The following is a 19,548-nucleotide window of genomic DNA, read 5'->3' as shown; positions in this document are numbered from 1 at the left end:
GTTTATAAATCCATGGCATTAGGCTCCTTCTACGCTAAGTCTGCATGACAAGTGCTATCAAGTATGGCACGGCCATACATTGTCACTGCAAACTTAGCGTAGACGGGCTTTGAGGGCCTACCGCGAACCACTTTCGACATGTTGCCTCTCTGTCGCACTTGTAAATTCGTACGTAACTGTGACAGGGAGGCAACACGTCGAACGTTGATCGCGGTAGGGCCTCTGGTCCAGTCGACGAAAATTGAAAATTGAATCCACTAGATACCAGCGGCAACATTCATTTGGCTTTTGCATAGTCTTTGACCCAAAGTGTTGCCATATAATTTAATGGGTTCAACTTAGCCACATTTTGAAATGCTATAAGTGACTTGATTTAATCATATTATTTATTTTCGAGGGAATATGTTCTGGAATAGAGAGGTAAAGTCTTAGAAAAAAACGTGGCCCTTAGTTTGACATCCAAAACAGATACATATGGCGCTGTACTGCGCCATATGTTTTGCGGTCACTGAATTGTCAAACGTCAACTTTTGACAATCAGAGTTAGCGCAAAATGTATGGAGCTGTACAGCGTCATCTCGTTTACCTGTCAAATTCGAAGCACGAAATTGTAGTAGATTTTACGCATCTTACCCAATCATGTATCTTTGGTTCTGGTAGTTTTAATTTACACACAAGATACGACTTTCTTTCTCCTGTTTGGAGTTTTTAGTTTTTTAGATGGTAAACTTCTCTCACCTAACATAGTTGGTACGGTTTGAGAGCCAGTGTTCCTAGGCTTCGGTATATTAAATCTTGTTTATTAAAATTGTTTCTGTTGCTGTAAGTATTACGCAACACTTTAAAATATACAGCAACAAATATTTACATTTGTTGCTTTATATTGCTTCCATATTTTTACACTCACCCAAACTTATTAGTCTCATGTCAAATTTTTAATTTCTTAGTGATTATAATATGTTGTTAGGTCATGTCTACTAAATAAGTTGCGAACCGTTCCGTGCTAGTTTCAGGAGAGCGGCCATTGATATTTGCACTATTTTTTATTTACATTGTGGTGGGAGTTGTGTGATTATATTTATCAATATGGCTAGAAATGGCTCTATCGAAACACTCGAAAATGTTGAATCGGAATAATTTTATAAAGACAAAGTCGTTTTGTATTGAGTTGCGTGATCATAAGTGATACGGGGCATTTAGTAGAGGTAGCGAGTTTTGAGACTTGGGAACGAATATGACTGGTTTTCGATATTTCCATAGTGCCATTTAGAAGCCGTGGTTTGACGGGCGTGCCGCAGCGGCGCGGCGCGAGGCTTGACTGTAGAGACCGTCAAGTACATGTAAATGTATCTATTCAACTGTATAGGTGTTTCCTATATCGCAACTAAAATTCATTCCTCCTTGTTTTTTAGTTTATAAAGGAAATTGTTAAAAATAGGAATTTCATAAATATTACAGAAAAACATCAGTTGTTGTCTCTGTTCTATGACTTCTATGATACCCCAAAGAAATATAGAAATATTTCTGAGGTATAATTTATACATATAATAGTGGTTTATGTTATTTTATTTCTTCAACGATTAAATATAATTTTTCAGTTGCGTTAAGTAAATCGGTTTATGTAAATATTTTCCTTTGAAAAAGTAAAGATAAGGAAGCGCGATTCAGCAATAATGGATGTGTCTACACATATGTGTCTGTTTCTATCGTAGCATCTATTTTATTATTCATGTTTGTATTGTTTTCGTTTGATCGTGAATTACAGTTTGTCACAAATTTATATTGGAGCTAGAGGTTGGTTTCAAGTAAATCCGCGGCGCTATATTCACTCCGACTAAAACACTTGGTGTAAACTAATCACGCCATTTTGTTTTAGCTTAAATGGTGTGCCGTACATAAACTGAGTCCCTTTTCGCGTGTCCATTGCCTTCATTTAAATAGAGATATCCTTCAATCGTTGTGGTGGTAAACTATTTTATAAGAGTTTAGCCTTTTGTAGCCTATGATAATACTTTAATATTATTTTGTAGTGGTTTTATAGCGAATTCATTAAATTTAAGTTGTAAAAAGTATAAAAGAGTACTGTTGCTCAGTTTGAGGGGAGTGTGTTAAATTACCCAGAATTATATTTAAAAATGAATTTATTAGTCATTTCAGTATACGCATTATATGTCCAAGAAGCACCGTGACTGTAGGGTTGTACTTTAAAAAATAACGCAGATTTGGTTTATGATGTGATATTATGTAGCCACACTTGACTAAAAAACCTAGTAAAGAATGAAAATTTGACATCAAAAAAAATTTGTGCAGTCACCAAAAGTATTGTAATTTGCTTTTGTTATAACTGAGTAACAATTTGTAAGTTTTTTAAATATGCTTGTACGATTTATTTGGTTCGCAATGTTCGTAGATTCGTTAATTCACGATAGTGCATCCAACACTTATGACTTATGATAGTACAATGTTATCCTGTTTGTACAGTACTGACGCGCCTTCGTGATCAATGTATCTAAAAATTAAATAATGTTGTTTGTAAAGACGTAGATCGAGGCCCGTTTCATGAAAGTATTGTAACAACATGTGGAATAATCTTCCATGAGACGGGCCCCGGGAGTTTTACGCGAACACCAACACGTGATATAATGCCTCGTGTGGTTCAGCTTTTACCGTTTCAATGCAAAAAACGCGCGTATATTGTCTAAACTGCTAGAAATGTCTGAAATCGTATGATATGAATCTGGGTGTAACAATATTATTATGTGACAGAATGCAATTATTATTAACAAAGTAAATTACTTATTGTTTTATTTTACCCTACTAAACCATTCTTAGCATTATTAAGGCCCCAGTACACAATGGGCCATCGCCGGCCACTCCAAGGTACGCAGCCATGCGGTAGAATGAGATAGCAATATCACTTTCTCCCTCTAACGCATAAATGCGTCCCTTGGAGTGGCCGGCGATGGCCCAATGTGTACTGGGGCCTTTAGGATATTTTTAGACTTATCTAACACGTTCACTGTCCCAACTGTTAACTGTCAACCTTAAGATCGGTTTTCCTAGCATAGCGGTGCCGTAGCGGCCGTCTCCATACTAAATAATACGGCTAAATATGGATGTCGTCGTATTTGTATGGAGACGGCCGCTATATGACGGCACCGCTATCGGAGGAAACCAAAGCTTAAGGGCCTTTTAATAGAGGCTTGCCGTGACCCATATGCCATATGTGGCGCACGGGACAGTGAACGTGTTAAGTAAATGCTTGCAAATGAGACAAGCGAGTTGCGCAGGTTGTATGTATCAAGCGTAATAAAGCCCCCTCTAGGCGAGTTCAGCAGGTTGTATGAATAAAGCCCCCTCTAGACTATGTGCGTGAATCGTGGGCGAAGCCGCGAACGCGAGTGTGGAGTCGATTCGCTGTGCGAAAATCGACTACACACTCGCGTTCACGGCTTCGCGCACAAGTATGGAGGGGGCTAAAGGGTAAAGTAAGTATAGTTTGTCAAAGGACTGTTTCAGTTCAAACATAGAGAGAATCATACTATCTTTGTCTTACACTAGCACTAGCACCCAAAAGAAAAGGATAAGAATAGTTTTTGTTTTTATTTACTGACAATTAGGTTTGACCAACTATATATTACAACTCTAAGGCCTCATTCTCACGAACGCTTTTTCAAAGCGCGTTAAAAAGTGTGAATGACACAAATGGAAACATGTGTATTTATTCACACGATGGCGGTAGCGCTTTTTATCAAACATTGGATTTTCCACTTTAAGCGTTGGTCGTTAAATCGAATTTAGCGTTTGGACGGATTCAAGCTCTTTTTTAACGCGCGTTGAAAAAGCGCTCGTTAGAAGGAGGCCTAAAAGTGATATCGCACCGCACTGCGACCTTGCCCTTGGTGCGTCGCACCTATAAGTGAGAGCGAGAAAGTGATATCTTTTTCTCCCTCTCATTTATGCTCTCTTCTATGGGACGTTAACCCTTCACGCCTAACTTTTTTAAATTTGCCGCTCTTTTCTACTGACGGAAATGGCTTGACAGACTTTAGAAACATTTTTTTTCAGGATAAAGCCGTAACACATTACCGCACCGCTCAAGGTCACAGTGCGTCGATCCAAACCTACCGCGAACTACGTTCGTCGTGTTGCCTCCCTGTCACACAAGAATCCGAAAGAATTAGGCTTTGTAACTGAACGTGCCTAGAAGATGTCAAGCACGTCTTGTCCATGTCTTGTCATTGTTTGTGACAACTTGGCGACCAAAATATTGAATCAATGTATTTCTTGTTTCAATCAATTTTAGTTCAGTTTAAATATTAACTGAAATTATTATGGCTCATTAGGCAGAGCGACGTGGTGAGTGAATCATACGATAATACTGTAATGACTCGAGTAATAGCGATGCGGTAACTTACTTCACACTTTTATTTCAGAAATTATGTATTCGCCGCGACAGAAACTGTTATGGTTTGCGTTCAGTTCAAGAGTAATATTGTTAGTACTACAAGCGGTATCTAACTTTATTATCCCGGACCACAATGCCAATGTGTTCGTCAGTCCTGAGGACGCGGGCCTGCACCGCACGGCGGGCGACGCGGCCGTGGACGCGCTGCTCGGCGGCTTGAAGAGATGGGACGCTCAGTACTTTATACACATTGCTCAATATGGATACACGTACGAAAACTGTCTAGCTTTCTTTCCATTCTTCCCTCTAGTGGTAAGATATGTTGCATATGGACTAAACAGTCTATTGGGTTCATTTTTGAACATTCACAGCTCGTTACTCATTTCCGCAACTGTCATGAATATAATCATGTTTATTAAATCAGCTGATATATTACATAGGTTGAGCCTTAGAATCCTACGAAGTGAGAGCAAAGCATACAAGGCTGTGGTACTGTATTGTGTCAACCCTGCTAGCATTTTCTTTTCGGCGCCATATTCTGAAACGTTGTTTGCGCTTATGTCTTTTTATACAATGTTGAAATGCACAGAAAATGAGACTCTTAGATTTGCAAATATTGATATAACTAGTGGCTTGCCTGCTGGGTTTTCCATGATTACTAGGTCAAATGGTACTGTAAACATGGGATTCATCCTCTATACTAGTTTCAAGAATGTGATTGAGAGAACTTTACCTGAGATAGTGTACAAATATAGAACTCTGAAGCGTAAGATTATTATGCCTTTCCTGTTACTGCCACTGTTAACATCTTGTGTAGCTCTCTTTTTGACTGTGATACTAGCTCTGATACCCTTTGTTTTAGTTCAGACTTATAATTACTTGAAATTCTGTGTTCCCGGAGAGCACAATCTGCCAGAATTCTTGTCTAACTCTGCATATGTTCTGCCTGGTAGAGGAGACAGTCCGTGGTGCAACAGCTCCTTGCCAATATCATATAGTTACATACAGAGCCATTACTGGGATGTTGGAGTATTTAAGTATTATAAATTAAAACAGATCCCTAACTTCTTACTTGCATCTCCAATTCTGTTCCTTATAATATATCATTGCATGTCTTATATGAGAAATAATCCTAAGCTATTTTTGAGACTGGGACTAAGAAGCAATATATTTAATTTTGGTTACATTAACAAAGTGCCTTATAGGCCGAGACAAAATTCAAAAGGTTTTGGTGGTAATGACCCTGCAATATTTGTATACATTGTTCATGTTTTAAGCCTAGCTATATTCTGCGTCATGTTTGTTCATATCCAGGTTTCCACAAGATTATTGGCTTCTGCTAGCCCTGTTCTATATTGGATTGGCTCTTATAAGATGAATGTGGGGCCCACACCGACATCTGATCAGAATACTATCAATGAACATTTCCGACGCATAGGCATTGGAAAGCGGATACCTCCACACCATTTGTCAATAGCTAATTTGGAAGGTGTAGATAACATGTATAGTAAATGGAAAACATTTATTATAACGAGGTGGATGCCAGATTTCCAGTCTCGTTTAATACAGTACTATTTCCTTGGCTATTTTGTTATAGGAACAGTATTATTTTCCAACTTTTACCCATGGACTTAAATTTGTTTTCATCTCCACTACACATATCAGTTGAACATATCGCCCAGTACAAAAGCAGTTTATATGCCAATGAATTTGTAATGCATCTATGGGCGTACTAAATACTACAACTACCTGTTCTGATTTTCGAAATATTAAATATCAAAAGTTTTAACTTTAACATAATATACGAATAATTCGCATATCACTTAACATTCCTCTTAGCCATATAAACAGTATTTAATTATGAGAAATAATAATTATACCAATTCGCGTTGCAGTATTAGCTATCGTTATTTAGTAAGTACCTAAGAAATCACTAAAGGGTGTTTTACAACTTCCTAAATGTTGTATCCAAAATTATTTAGTTACCTTATTTAGAAGAGTGTAATTACATTTTCTTAATTGGGTGACTAAATCTTTTAGGAGAAAATGTATTATCCTAAATGATGCAAAACACCCTTAAGATAAATTTGTATTTTTATTAGTAGGAATCAGCATCAATTGAATTCTAACAAATAATAGTTGATAAGATCACACGAGTGAATAGACCTTTCGCGCTTGAAATCTAATAAAGCATGGGGCCTTAGATTATAGAATTTGTCCATTTTAAAATTACAAATATCGCACATTACAATTTTAATAATGTTAATTCTATCGCCTTTTAAGAATTTGAAATATCCACTATTTAAGCATGTTAGTTTTAGCTTTTTTTTTTTGTTAAGAGCAACACACGGATTGTGGAGGATGCGGGTTCAAGTCCTGCCGGAAGCGTAACTTTTTCAATTTTTTCCTTGATTATAAAATTAAGCATGTTAGTCCATCATTTTAAATTAATATCATTCTAGTCATTTGTGTTCATCTAGATAAGGTCTTTTTTAATAGGCATTTCCATAAAGTAATTTTGGACCTAAATATATAATTAGGAAAGCTTTAATTATAATTGTGCCGTGTTAAAACGGCTGGGCTGCTTGATGAGGAAGAGCAATTGTTAATTTAAAACAATGTTATAATAAATTGACCAAATATACCTAGATATAAGAATTATAAAAAAAATTGGTATGGCTATTTTTCTTTTGACATGCATTAGGTAAAATACCTACTTTTCATATAGAACCACAATATTAAATGTTCTACATTCATTTGTTCATGCCATCTAAATTGATTCAACACTTTGACATTAGGTTTGAATTTGAAGATTAAGTGCCCATCAACGTGCACACTAGCGCCATTGCTAAATAATCGTGATTATTTAAATTTAACGAAAGATATTTAAAAAAAGGGGGCCACTACGTACTGTATCTTGTACTAAAGTACCTTTTGAATACATCAAACTAGTTTCTATGTTGCTGGATTCGTCAATCTATGAACTCAAAACAAAAATGGCCGTTTTGACTTTGGAAGCCACAAATTAATAAAAACTTTTTCCAAATGTATGGAAAAAGTTTTTATTAATTTGTGGCTTTTTAGTACATTATCGAATGTTGACCCCTAGGAAACTATTGATACTGGATAGGAATGTAATCGATTGGCATACAAAAATAGCATGTGAAAAATAAAGTTTAAGTTTTTTTGTTCCATACAAGCTTTTGATCCTCAGTAGGAATGGGATCGATAGGCATAAAAAAAAAGTTTGTCAAAAATGACCTTTTTCTCGCACCCTGTATGTTTTTTTCAAAATCTGTAAAAGCCAATCTTCATTAATTTGAAATCGAGGGAAGGTCTTCTAAGACCGTTTTCTCGTAGCAGCACGGGATCTGGTAGCTGCCCTCACTGACCCAAAAAGAAAATCCATCCTGTATTTCGTTATTAAATAAACACGATTATTTACCAGTGGCGCTAGTGTGCACGTTGATGGGCACTTAAGTACAATGCATGCGCTTGATGTAGATTGCATCTTCCATTGATTAATACCTACTTGATTAGATAGTCCATAGGACCGTCCATTTTTACTGCAATATAATATAGTCCGTTTACAAAATAAAATACTAACATACATACAGCCATAGCCAGCCTAGATATAATAATACTGTAAAACCGATCGGGGGGCACGGTAGTGCCCCTTGCCAAGTCGATCATTTATTTTTAATTATCTTTGTGGTTGTGAATTTGAACTTGGAAGTCCAAATCTTGACAAAGGTTTCGGTTCCATGTTTTTACTACATACTTAAGCTTTGGTTTCCTCCGAAAGCGGTGCCGTCTCCATACAAATACTACGACATCCATATTTAGCCGCATTATTTAGTATGGAGACGGCCTCTATATGACGGCACCGCTATCCTAGGAAAACCGATCTTAGAGAGAGTATCGTTGTAGCATCAAGCGGGGCTAAGGGTATATGCTCCCATGAAAAATATATAAGGTAGGCAATTCAAAAGAGGCTGAAGGGTAAATCGAGGCCGATCTTAACACTTAATAAAACTGCATTTTTAATTTTAATTCTCTAACATAGCAGAGTTTATTTCCTCTTTTTGTCTTTATTGAGTCCCCTTTTTAATTGCTTGCCCTGTAAAGTGTATACTCTTGGTGTTGGGAATAAGAGCTTGTTACACCTTCTTTAGTAACTGGCAAGACTGACTTCGCTGTACGTGAGACACGGTATCTGCGACGTGAGCGATGTCCCTCTTTTCAAATTTAGTAGGATGGGACAAGCTCTTCAGAGTGACCGCGACAATCTTACCTTGCATTGTGCGTTCAAAGATGGTTATTTGTATTTTAGTTTTTGTTACTTTCCACAAATTGAAGTCTATTGTATTACCTTAAGATTCAAGTGATTGTATTATTTGAATAAAACGACTGTTTACAGATTATAAAACTTTTATTGCTACTTTCCTTATTTAATACAATTATTATTAGAAAGACGTAAAATGTGGTGTTATAACACCTAAAAGTACCTAATAAATAGTCACATACATTTGTCATATAACTAATGAAATATTAAAATAAAGCTCGACGTTCCCCTTCTGTATACAAATTACAAACACGCTTCGCATGAATTTGTGAATATCATGTGCCGCCAGTGGAATTTTGAGTCTGGGCACACATGCCCATATTACTGACGTAAGATACGGATAAAAGATGCGCTTAAGCTTTGGATTCCTCCGAAAACGGTGCCGTCATATAGCGGCAGCAAAAGACGGCCGTCTTTACGATGGCGACATGTGGAAAGTACCACGGCGTCACAACACACCGTCATCCACCAAGGTCAAAGCGGCAAATTTGAAAAATGTAGGCGCGATGGGATAACGTCCCATAGAAAATTTGAATTTCGCGCCTTTTCCTACTGACAAGATTTGCTTGATCATCTATAATTTACTTGGAGGATGAAATATCATCAGAAGAGGAAAATAATCGTAGTACGGAATCATTTATTCAAATCTCGTGTCATTTATTCAAAATGGCGTCACCGCTATCTAATAAAACGTTCACGAAACTATCGACAAGGTCATGACGGCCGTCATCTTACGTTACGTTGACAGTCAACGTAACGTAACGCCGTCTAGGAAACCGCGCCATCTTGTTTACATAGACAACGTTCTAGTGACGTCAGTCGACGCTATATAGCGGCCGTAATATGACGGCACCGTTTTCGGAGGAATCCAAAGCTTTATTCAAAAATGTCTGTCTAACTACCGATGATGGTATTTATCGTCGAAAGTTTAGTTTTTTTCTCAAAAATGGACGGCAAAGTCGACGTTGCCGGTTAAAAAATAGGTCGCGAAGTGCGTAGTTTATGGTCATTCAAAAAATTAAAAAGTTAAAAACATTGCAGTCTCGATTTCGGGACTGCAATGTCGCATACAAATTCCATTATTTAACGAGTTCCAAACTTTTTAAAACTTCAAATGGCCATATCAAATGAAGGCATAGGTCCCTTAAACAGCCAAACAGATGATCAGCATTTATTATTATAAAGCCTATAACAGACTATCGCACCGCACCGCGACCTTGGAGCGTCGCACCCATAAGTGAGAGCGAGAAACAGATATCTCTTTCTCGCTCTCACTTATGGGTGCGACGCTCCAAGGTCGCGGTGCGGTGCGATAGTCTGTTATAGGCTTAATGTTGGTACCGCGACTATTTAGGTGTCTCAAATAGGTTGGCGTATTTTCAGCAGAAAAATACACTTCTTTTTTTTTAAAAGGCGGCAAGCTAATTTTTTTAATGGTTGTATTTTTTTCTGTGAAAATTAATGGAAAATTAGAACGTTGCTTCTGTAAGTTCTGTAAAATATTTCTATTACTTGCACCATTTTTGAGAAAAGCACTATATATGACTCGGCTGGAAGGCTACTTGCTGGCTTCGGATTCAATTAAACGGACTCCCAAGGTCGTCCGTTTAAAACGAATCCTCAGCCTGCAAGTAGCTACTTCCGAACCTCGACAATAATGTACTATTACTGGGCTTCCTCGAGCTACGCGTGGCGTGTGGCGGGTGCAAGCACGCTAGTCGGTGGTTGAGTGCACCTGCACTAGCGCGGGCTCGGGCTCGCGGAGCAGGGCGGCGGCGGCGTGCTGGTGCGACTGGTCGGGGGGCGGCGCGGCGGCGGCGGCCGCGCCGGCGGGCTGCTACGCGGCCGCGAGCGCCTCCTGAACCAAACAACTAGATGAGCATACTTGTCTGTCGAGTCGCGTAGTGCCAGGAGCGGCCGCCTAGATCAGCTTTAACCGAGTGCTAGGTCATACATATCATATATATCTGTCGTAGTCAGATCGTATAATCCGCCGTATTGCATTACGGCTAGCCGTTTCCAAAAACAGGGGCGTTTTGAAATGCGGCGGTTTAACGATTAGCCGGATTGTCATTGTGATACGTTCTTCAATAAGGCGGCCTACGTTTAGCCGCATCGTACTACTTACTATTTAGATTGTAGAGTGACCAGTTCTTTCGGTCGCCTACGTAACCGGAGTTTAACAATGTTTGCGATTTAATTTATTTTTACCATGGTCCCACCGCACTACATGTGTTTCTTTTCCAAAACATTTCATTCACAACTTAAATGGACGGAGCCCCGCATTGCCTCATTCAGCCGCATTCAATCCGGCTAATCGTTGAACCGCCGCATTTCAAAACGCCCCTGTTTTTGAAAACGGCTAGCCGTAATGTAATACGGCGGATTATACGATCCGACTGCGACATATCTATACCTTAAACGATGAAAGATGTAGACACCGTAATATACAGCCCCACGATAATAAGTTGTAAACGCGGAAAATGCATTTGGTATTTTCTCCGCACATTTTTTACCTGCAGCCGCGCACGTGCGCGCTTAACGCGCTCCTCTTGACGGCGAACGTCCTCCTTGCTGATGGTGACGGCCGCTATCAGCGGCTGCTCAGGGTTTAAAAAAACGCCCGGGTTCTCCAGGATCGCCTGCTTGGAACCGGTTTGGCCTGAAATCATGGAATAAATAGTAAAGGTTACAGTTAATTTTTACATAATGGCAAGTAATGCAGAAAAAAAACAATATAATTGATCTAAAGAAGACCGGTCTGGCCTAGTGGGTAGTGAGGTAGTGACCCTGCCTATGAAGCCGCGGTCCTGAGTTCAAATCCCGGTAAGGGCATTTATTTGTGTGACAGATATTTGTTCCTGAGTCTTGGGTGTTTTCTATGTATTTGTATATATCGTTGTCCGAGTACCCACAACACAAGCCTTCTTGAGCTCACTGTGGGACTTAGTCAATCTGTGTAAGAATGTCCTATAATATTTATCTATTTATTTAAAGTTATAGTTTTCCCATAATTTTAATTTTCTTATTGACTGCTATTATACTCGTATTTCAAACAGCTGTACCTGTAATGGGCTGTGAAGAGACGTGCAGGGCAGTGGCCAGCGACTGTATGGTGGTAGCGTCAGAGTTGTAGGGGCCCAGTGGCTTGATGTACTTCGGCAGCGACGTCGTACCGATCACTCCATTGGCATCGCAGGCTGTTAGACCCTGAAAATGGTGGATTATACCGTTATTTATGTGTCAGACCAATAAAAGTTTACTTTTTTTTTCAGTAGTTCTACCTACAGTCAACGACTTCATATCTGGAAAAGCTGGCTTCCTTTAATGCACTAGAAGAGGAGATAGATAGAATACTCTTTATTGGCACACCTCAGTAAAAGATACAGCTTAAAGATAAACAATTGATTAACGATAGAGCCAGGCAACAGGCGGTCTTATCGCTAAAGAGCGATCGCTTCCAGACAACCTTCGGGTAGCGAAAAGCATTTAATCAAAAAAGAGTACGTATTAAAAAAACGTTATAGTTATAGGAGTAGGCTTTAAAATTCTGACTATTAGTAGAGCTATTAGTAGTAAAGAGTCAGAATTTTAAAGTGAAAGAGACAAAGCTTAATATAATAGGGTGACAATTTACCTCCAATCTTTTCTCCCAGAACAGCTGTTTCGGTTTTTCCGTAGTGCCATGCTTCAAATCCGTCTTCACCATGCTCTCCTGGGTCTTATACACGGTCACCGGCTGTTTGAAAATCGAAGCTGTTTGGCGGATAGGTGGCACCAGCGACGCGTCAGAACGAACTCCTCTGTAAGATTACAACTAATATTATTCTCATTTTAAAACAGTTATGCCACTTCTGATGCCACAATTTTTTTTACGACCATGTAGACCAGTCAATAAAGTGGTAAAAATTATATAAGGACCCTAAACACCAGTGGCGCCTAAATAATTATTGCTTCAGCACACCTGATATTTAAAAATGGAATTTTACTAGCACAAAGAATACTTCTTATTCTTAAGTGTGTAGGTCCCTTAAATATAAAAATCAATGCACACAGAAAAACCCTAAGAATACAATGTTTAGTTACACAACAATACCATGCATCCATCTAAAACACTCATGCATAGTAAATATAAGCATCGAAAATTTTACAATACATTTGACAAGATTGAAAAAAATAATCTTCAATAGGCATTTCACTATACATATTACAACTAACACATAATTTAGAAAAAATAATCTCAACATAACTTTGTCAGAGTCTGTGCGGAAAGAGAAGAGTGGTGGAATGTATGGGGCCCAATACAATCCACTACACTTCTCTTTCCGCACAGACTCTACTCTAAAATTTAGTTCATATCATAATTTTGTCTCTAAATCACACTTCAGCTTCTAATAAACCAAATGTACCAGTTATAAAAATCTTAGCACAATCACTGCTGCAATTAAAAAATAGAGTAGGTGATTGCAGTAAGTTATGACCACCATAGAAAAAAATTATCCTATTGGTCAGGGAAGGCTTTGTTTGCGAGTGAATTGGTAATCATCATATTAGAATAGGTCTCAGTCAATGTGTACTAAAGTAGGTAGGGATTCTTTCTTGCTTAACTACAAGATAAATTTTCTATAACTTTTTTCCATGGTGGGTCATTCTTATAGAATTTCTACTCTCCGGTGACAGTTAAGAAAAACAGGAAATGATCAAAATACAAATACATAAGCAGCAGTGACAATAATGAAGTACTGTGAAAATGCTTCTACAAAGCTTCTAAGATGATCAGACTATTGGATATAACACAGGTATTATCTATAGACATGGAAACATTATAATTTATAGGTAAGGATCAATACAAGTATACATGTAGTTGCAGTTCAATTACTGACCTTCACATTGGGGCCTGCTTACATGCTCATTAGTGTTTATTGCGAGTCTTACACTTGCTACTTGTGTTTATAGTGACAAATGGATGAACTCACACAATAAAACACCAATCAAGCGCCATCGACAATAAGGTCCCTTTTCATAGATAACGTCACATATAAACAGGCTTCAATATCAAGGCCAGCCACACTTACCAGTATTGTCCTGATCAATGTTTTCTAAGGTATAATCTTTTTACTGAACTACAAGTAATTATAATCTGATCATCTATTAAGAGCCACTGTCCGCTGTGGCCAGTCTAGCAGTGCATGGAAAGGACTGGTGATGTCTACTAGCTGTGCATATTCAAGTTTTCCAGCAAATGTAATACCCTATTAAAAACAATGAAACTGGGAGGCAAAAACTAATAGCAGAATAAACAGGGTTCAAAAATATCAGTAATTTATGATATGATACATCTGCGTATCCTTAAATTGTATTAAAAGCTAATTCAATTCTCAGTTTACCTTATAAAACACAGTGATTTATGGTTTCAAATTTTGAATATATTTTTTTATTTAATAAGTTCTATATTAGAGTTTTTCTACTACATAAGCATGAACAAACTTACGAGGTATAGTAAGTTTACAATAAACTCCATATCAATGAACCCTGAATATAAAATATGTTTATTCTAAAACACTGATTACAGAGGAAGCTTCTATCCATGATTAGCATACAGTAACAAAAGCACAGGACGGCACTAATGATGACAACACAAGTGTAGAATATGTCACTAATGGAACCTGTAATCAAACTGCGCTCGCACTTTCTTGGCCTTGCACAGCAACATTGTGTTTATCTGACCCTGTTGGAAGTCGAAACACGATAGGTCCATACTATCACCCAGATAACGGACTAGCTCAGGCTTACTGCGAAACTTTTTACCTGTAGGGCTATAGAAAATTTATCATAACCATGAGGCTGTCAGACTGGGAACTGTTAGCTTGACATTCCCTGGTTTAGTAGCGATGGGTGTTACAATGTTCATAAATCACTGGATTGATCATTCGCTATCTCAACTAAATGGATATTTTAATTAATTACAGGCAAAAAAAAATCAGGAGTTGATGATTTTGCAACTCTCTTATAGTAAATTGAATATAATATCATATTATATTGAAATATAAGCAAATAATCAATTCAATGCTTAGTTTCTATCTTAGGTATACTGTACAAAGTAATGTGATGTTTAGTATGTATTGTAGTTTAGTCTAGGAACAAGTAACTTAGGAAGAATCAAATTAAAATGAATGAATATGTCGGAAATACTAAATATGATTTTCATAGGGTAATTCTCTTTAAATCTGAATCGATCAGACGCTTGCTACATACCTATAGTAGTATACATCAACCTTCCCTGCAGACAAGCCAGTTTTTCTCAAAACTTCTTCCCTTTGCCAGCCTTTAGGCAATGCAGGACACTCTGAACGTTTCTTTTCAATTGATATATTCATGACCAATGTAGTATAAAGTTTATTTGCTTCCGAAAATCTGCATAAATATATACAAAAAGTTAAGGACGATCAAGTGACAAATTATAAATGATAATATGTGAAGAGACCAGTTAATGAATGCTACCAACCAATACACAAATTAAACCATTCAAATATGTAAGCAAATTCGTGGAGAACAACATTCATTCAGCTTATTAGCTTTTTTGGTAATTTTGGTTTTTGCCTTTTGGTTGATATGACATGACAGATGGATACGAAGCGGTCGAAGCGTCTGCTGAAAAATACGTTTTGAAATGGACATAGTTTACTAACCTCAAAATGTAGGATGGTAGCTAATCGTTTGAATTAGCAATTTAACCAGAATAAAAATAATTATTTTATCGTAATACTATGTTACATTAAATTTTTACAGTATTTAATTTGATTATCATAATTTTGGTTGTTATCAAAGGCTTGGGGTGGGAACAGGTAGAAAACAAACCTAGTATCTGAACGTATATCATATGTGGTTAAGATCGTTACACACGCTCGGAAAATCTATAAAAAATAAATCGAATCGAATGCATGTCTCCCGTTGAATGATTTATTGATTATTGTATTGACTATCATATGAAATCATAATTTTTTATAGTTTCATTGCTTTCCTTCTATTGAGTTGAGAACCTAATTAGGAGTAGTTTAATATATAAAATTGGCAAATCTTACTGAATATTTTTTGTGTATTAAGTCTCTTATTTCGATTATTTGACAAGAAAGGCGGTTTGGTGCGTTTTGTTCTATCTGTGTGTGCCATTACTGCCATTTTCGAGTTTTCGTTTCGTTGACATAACTGATAGTTGAGTCGAGCGAGTTGATTACCTACTCGTTTATTTTGTGAAATCCGGTGGTTTTTATTGTGAATTTACATTATAAATTACCGTTTGTTCAAGTGAACTGTGCCTGCTTGGATTATGTGAAACTTTTACAAATGTAAGTATTCCCTTTACGTTGTTATTGTCTGTTTTCCTTCATTTAAGTTTCAGAATGATGTCAACTTTTGGTGCAGGAAAATGATACTTTCACTTTGAAGACATCGAAATTATTATAGAAGTACTTTAACCTGGGTCAAATACACTTACACTTGATTATGTTTATTCAATATTGACTGAGCAACGGTTGAGGGCATGTTGAGGGTGACTAATAAGAGAACAGTTTGGGAGATTGAGACCTTTATTTTATACAAGAAGTGTTTACTGATTTGCTACTTAACATAGTGAACATAATTCGCTAGTTTGTAGACCTACATAAGTCATACTGCTCATTTCACACTTCAATTTCAATTTCAATTTCAAAGCCTTTTATTATCGAACATACAGCTAATAATATTTAATACAATATTTATTTATTTATTTATGTGTTTGCAACAACCGTCGGCTCGACGTGTCATTTTGACACAAAGGCCTCCTCCATTGCCTTCCATGCTTCTCTGTCTCTGGCTAGTCGGTTCCATAGTGGACCAGCAGTTTTCTTTAAATCATCTGACCATCTCTTGTATTGTCTGCCTTTTTTTCTTTTTTTGTCGTAGCGTGGGGTCCACTCAGTCAGTATGTTTGACCATTTCTGCTTTTCCCTGAGCATGTGGCCCGCCCACTTCCATTTTAGAGTTTTTGATTTTAGAGTAACATCTTCCAGTTTTGTGATCTCTCTTATTTCCATCGCCCGTTTTCTGTCTCTTTTTGTGTACCCTAAAATGCTTCTTTCCATTCCCCTCTGGCACGTTATCAACTTTTGTGCGATTTTTCTTGTTGCGGCCCAGGTTTGGCATCCATATGTTAGTATAGGCAATATACACATATTGAAAACTTTTCTTTTTATTGAGATGCGGTAATCTTTACTTTTCATAATAGTTTTTAGAGACCAGAACCTGTTCCATGCATTTGTGACCCTTCTGTTCATTTCTTGTTGCATTTGGTCTGACATAGCGATGAGTTGGCCCAAGTAAATGTATGATTTCACCCATTCAATGTCTTCCCCGTCCACTGTGATGGGTACTTCCATTCTGTTGGTCATAATTTTAGTTTTACTTTTATTTATTGTTAGGCCAACCTCTCTGCTCCTGCTTGTTAGGTCTTGCAGCATGTGTCTTAGGGACTCTGGATTGTTAGTCATGAGCACAATATCATCCGCAATTTCACACTTACAATCATGCAAATCAATATTTTTTATAGTTTTTCAGCCCCCATGCCTCCAAAACTGTATTTGAATTTTAACCCTTAGATTCATGTAGTATCAGTAGCTACTCATACTAAAACCACAGTCTATAAAACAATACAGTCATTCGACGAAGCCATCTAGACAGGGCAATCGTGCGAGGTGCGACGGGCGAGGGGTGGGTCGCGCGCACCCGAGCTGCATACATCACCATTGTTAGTAGCTCGGTCCTACTTACAGGGCTAGCGTGTTGCGTGACATTTTAAATATGACACGCTAGTCCTGTAAGTAGTAACAATGGCGATGTATGCAGCTCGGGTGCGCGTGACCCACCCATTGCACCCCACACGATTGCACTGTCTAGACGGCTTCGTCAAATAGCTGTATTGTTTTATAGACTGTGGTACCGGGTCCAAATTCTGAAAGCAGCAGTCTTCAGTTAGTTTATAATTTATACCACTGTATAGCATACCGAGTTAACAATCTTGTATTATTTTAATGCATTATCTGAATTGCCCTAATTTATTGTAATTTCTATCCATTTGTATCAAGTGAAATGATCTAGATAGTCGAAGTACTCACTTGTAGGTTGTAGGTTGTTATGTGTAATTACAGCATATAGGCAATTCTACATTAAAAATGAACAATTCTAACACATTATAGCATATATAATCATTATTCAGGACAAGGATAAATGTCACAACTATGGAACTATGTAGGCATGAATTGATTTTTATAATAAGTGAAACCATTTACCTGCCTTATTGTACAGTCGACGTCAAAGATATGTTTACACTTTTGCACCTTACTCCTTTGTAATAAGGCAAACACCTCTAGTTTTTTTTATAATTAATTTTGTTTGTTACCGCTGGGCAAAGGCCTCCCCTTTCTTCCGCCACTCATCACGGTTTGATGCATGTTCCAGCCAGTCTCTGCAAAATGCGTCATGGTCGGCGCGCCATAATATAAAAAAAAGACTAAACTTAAAAAAAAAATGTTTAGGCCGGACTGGACGCACGCGGCGCTCGGCACGATCAAAATGTATAGAATTGGATTGATCCTATTTTGGACGACAGCGGCGGCGGCGGCGGCTTGCCGCGCCGCCAGCCGCCCCGCGCCCACCGCATCGCGCGTCGCGTGCGTCCAGTCCGCGGCCTTAGTCTCTTTAGTCTCTAAGTCTTAAATTAAATCTTATTGGCCAGTATTGGGAAAATACAAAATTTGTAATACAATTATTTTAAAATTGAACGTCACTTTACTATTAACCGTCACACGAATGCCTCGCTCTAGGAACAACCACAGCTGCCGTAATATTGGGAACAGACCGTCAATAATGTTATGTTGAACCAATCCAAAATGAAAATGGCAAGAATCGCTAAATATGTTACCACAAGTAAAAATAACAATTAATAAATATTATCAAAGTAGCATTGATTGTTTGTCACGAGGTCTTGCTTGGCCTGCTTGGGAACTTCGCCACTGCCGCGCCGCGACACGTAGAACAGACGCCAAGCACCAACGACGTGTTTCCATGGTTCAAAATGGCACGGAACGCTAAATAATTTACAACAGCTAGAGATATGCCGCTGCAACATAAAGCACAGACGGTCAGACACGACATAATGTTTCCTGTACTGTTGAGATGAACCGAAGTACATATTATAATAGTAATATATAAATGTATATATTTATGAATCTGTACATTGGCCGTTTTGTCTCGGTCTGGGACTGACAGTCGCTGGAATGAGAATTAGAACAGACGGATACACCAACGTGTTTCATTGAAAATGGCACGAAACATTTAATAAATAAATGACCAGTTACCACGTGTACACATGTTAATGAGTAGCTGTAGGTACAGACATTTGGCATTGGCCGTTGTGACACGAATGCCCTGGGAAGGGCCAGCCGCCGCTGCGACACCAGCCGGCGCTTCCCACGCGTGGACGCCGTGGAATCAATTACACGCCTAAATTATTCAACCCCCAGCGAAAGTCGATGCTACCCTTGAACTTTCTTTTCGCAACACCTGAGGCGAGAATTGATTGATTCTCTTATTATACCTACATGTAGTGCAACTTAATAAGTTGTAGTTGCACAAGCGATAAAAAGAAAGAAAAGTTATCGAGGATATTTGAAACCATTTCAAACTATGTATTGTTTTGAAAATCCACTTAAAGTGCCGAAATTAGAAAATTACCTTTAAGAGGCCGGTATCGATTTTAGTC

The 19,548-nt window shown here is 38.0% G+C and overlaps 2 protein-coding genes and 1 long non-coding RNA gene across 3 annotated transcripts; 2 read left to right on the top strand and 1 right to left on the bottom strand.

Moving 5' to 3' along the window:
- Positions 1-249: 249 nt before the first annotated feature.
- Positions 250-1,830, top strand: LOC134656520 (uncharacterized). The gene is made up of 2 exons (XR_010097523.1): positions 250-420; positions 661-1,830. It is a non-coding gene; the product is annotated as an uncharacterized LOC134656520 (long non-coding RNA).
- Positions 1,831-4,300: 2,470 nt separating this feature from the next.
- On the top strand, positions 4,301-6,137 carry LOC134656241 (GPI mannosyltransferase 2). Its single transcript, XM_063511743.1, has 2 exons — positions 4,301-4,359; positions 4,437-6,137. The coding sequence occupies exon 2, from the start codon at positions 4,442-4,444 to the stop codon at positions 6,041-6,043; it is 1,602 nt and encodes a 533-aa protein (XP_063367813.1). The 5' UTR covers positions 4,301-4,359; positions 4,437-4,441; the 3' UTR covers positions 6,044-6,137.
- A 4,377-nt stretch (positions 6,138-10,514) lies between these two features.
- LOC134656440 (methyl-CpG-binding domain protein 2) lies at positions 10,515-15,187 on the bottom strand. Its single transcript, XM_063511973.1, has 5 exons — positions 15,009-15,187; positions 12,391-12,556; positions 11,819-11,963; positions 11,270-11,415; positions 10,515-10,611 (listed from the first exon to the last, which is right to left on the bottom strand). Exons 1-5 carry the CDS (start codon positions 15,128-15,130, stop codon positions 10,591-10,593), a joined length of 600 nt encoding a protein of 199 aa, XP_063368043.1. The 5' UTR covers positions 15,131-15,187; the 3' UTR covers positions 10,515-10,590.
- Between the last annotated feature and the right edge of the window lie 4,361 nt (positions 15,188-19,548).

The sequence above is a fragment of the Cydia amplana genome, chromosome 18, assembly GCF_948474715.1.
Source record: "Cydia amplana chromosome 18, ilCydAmpl1.1, whole genome shotgun sequence".
Lineage (NCBI taxonomy): Eukaryota > Metazoa > Arthropoda > Insecta > Lepidoptera > Tortricidae > Cydia > Cydia amplana.
The sequence above is the reverse complement of the archived record's forward strand: the minus strand, read 5'-3'. Positions and strand labels throughout refer to the sequence as shown.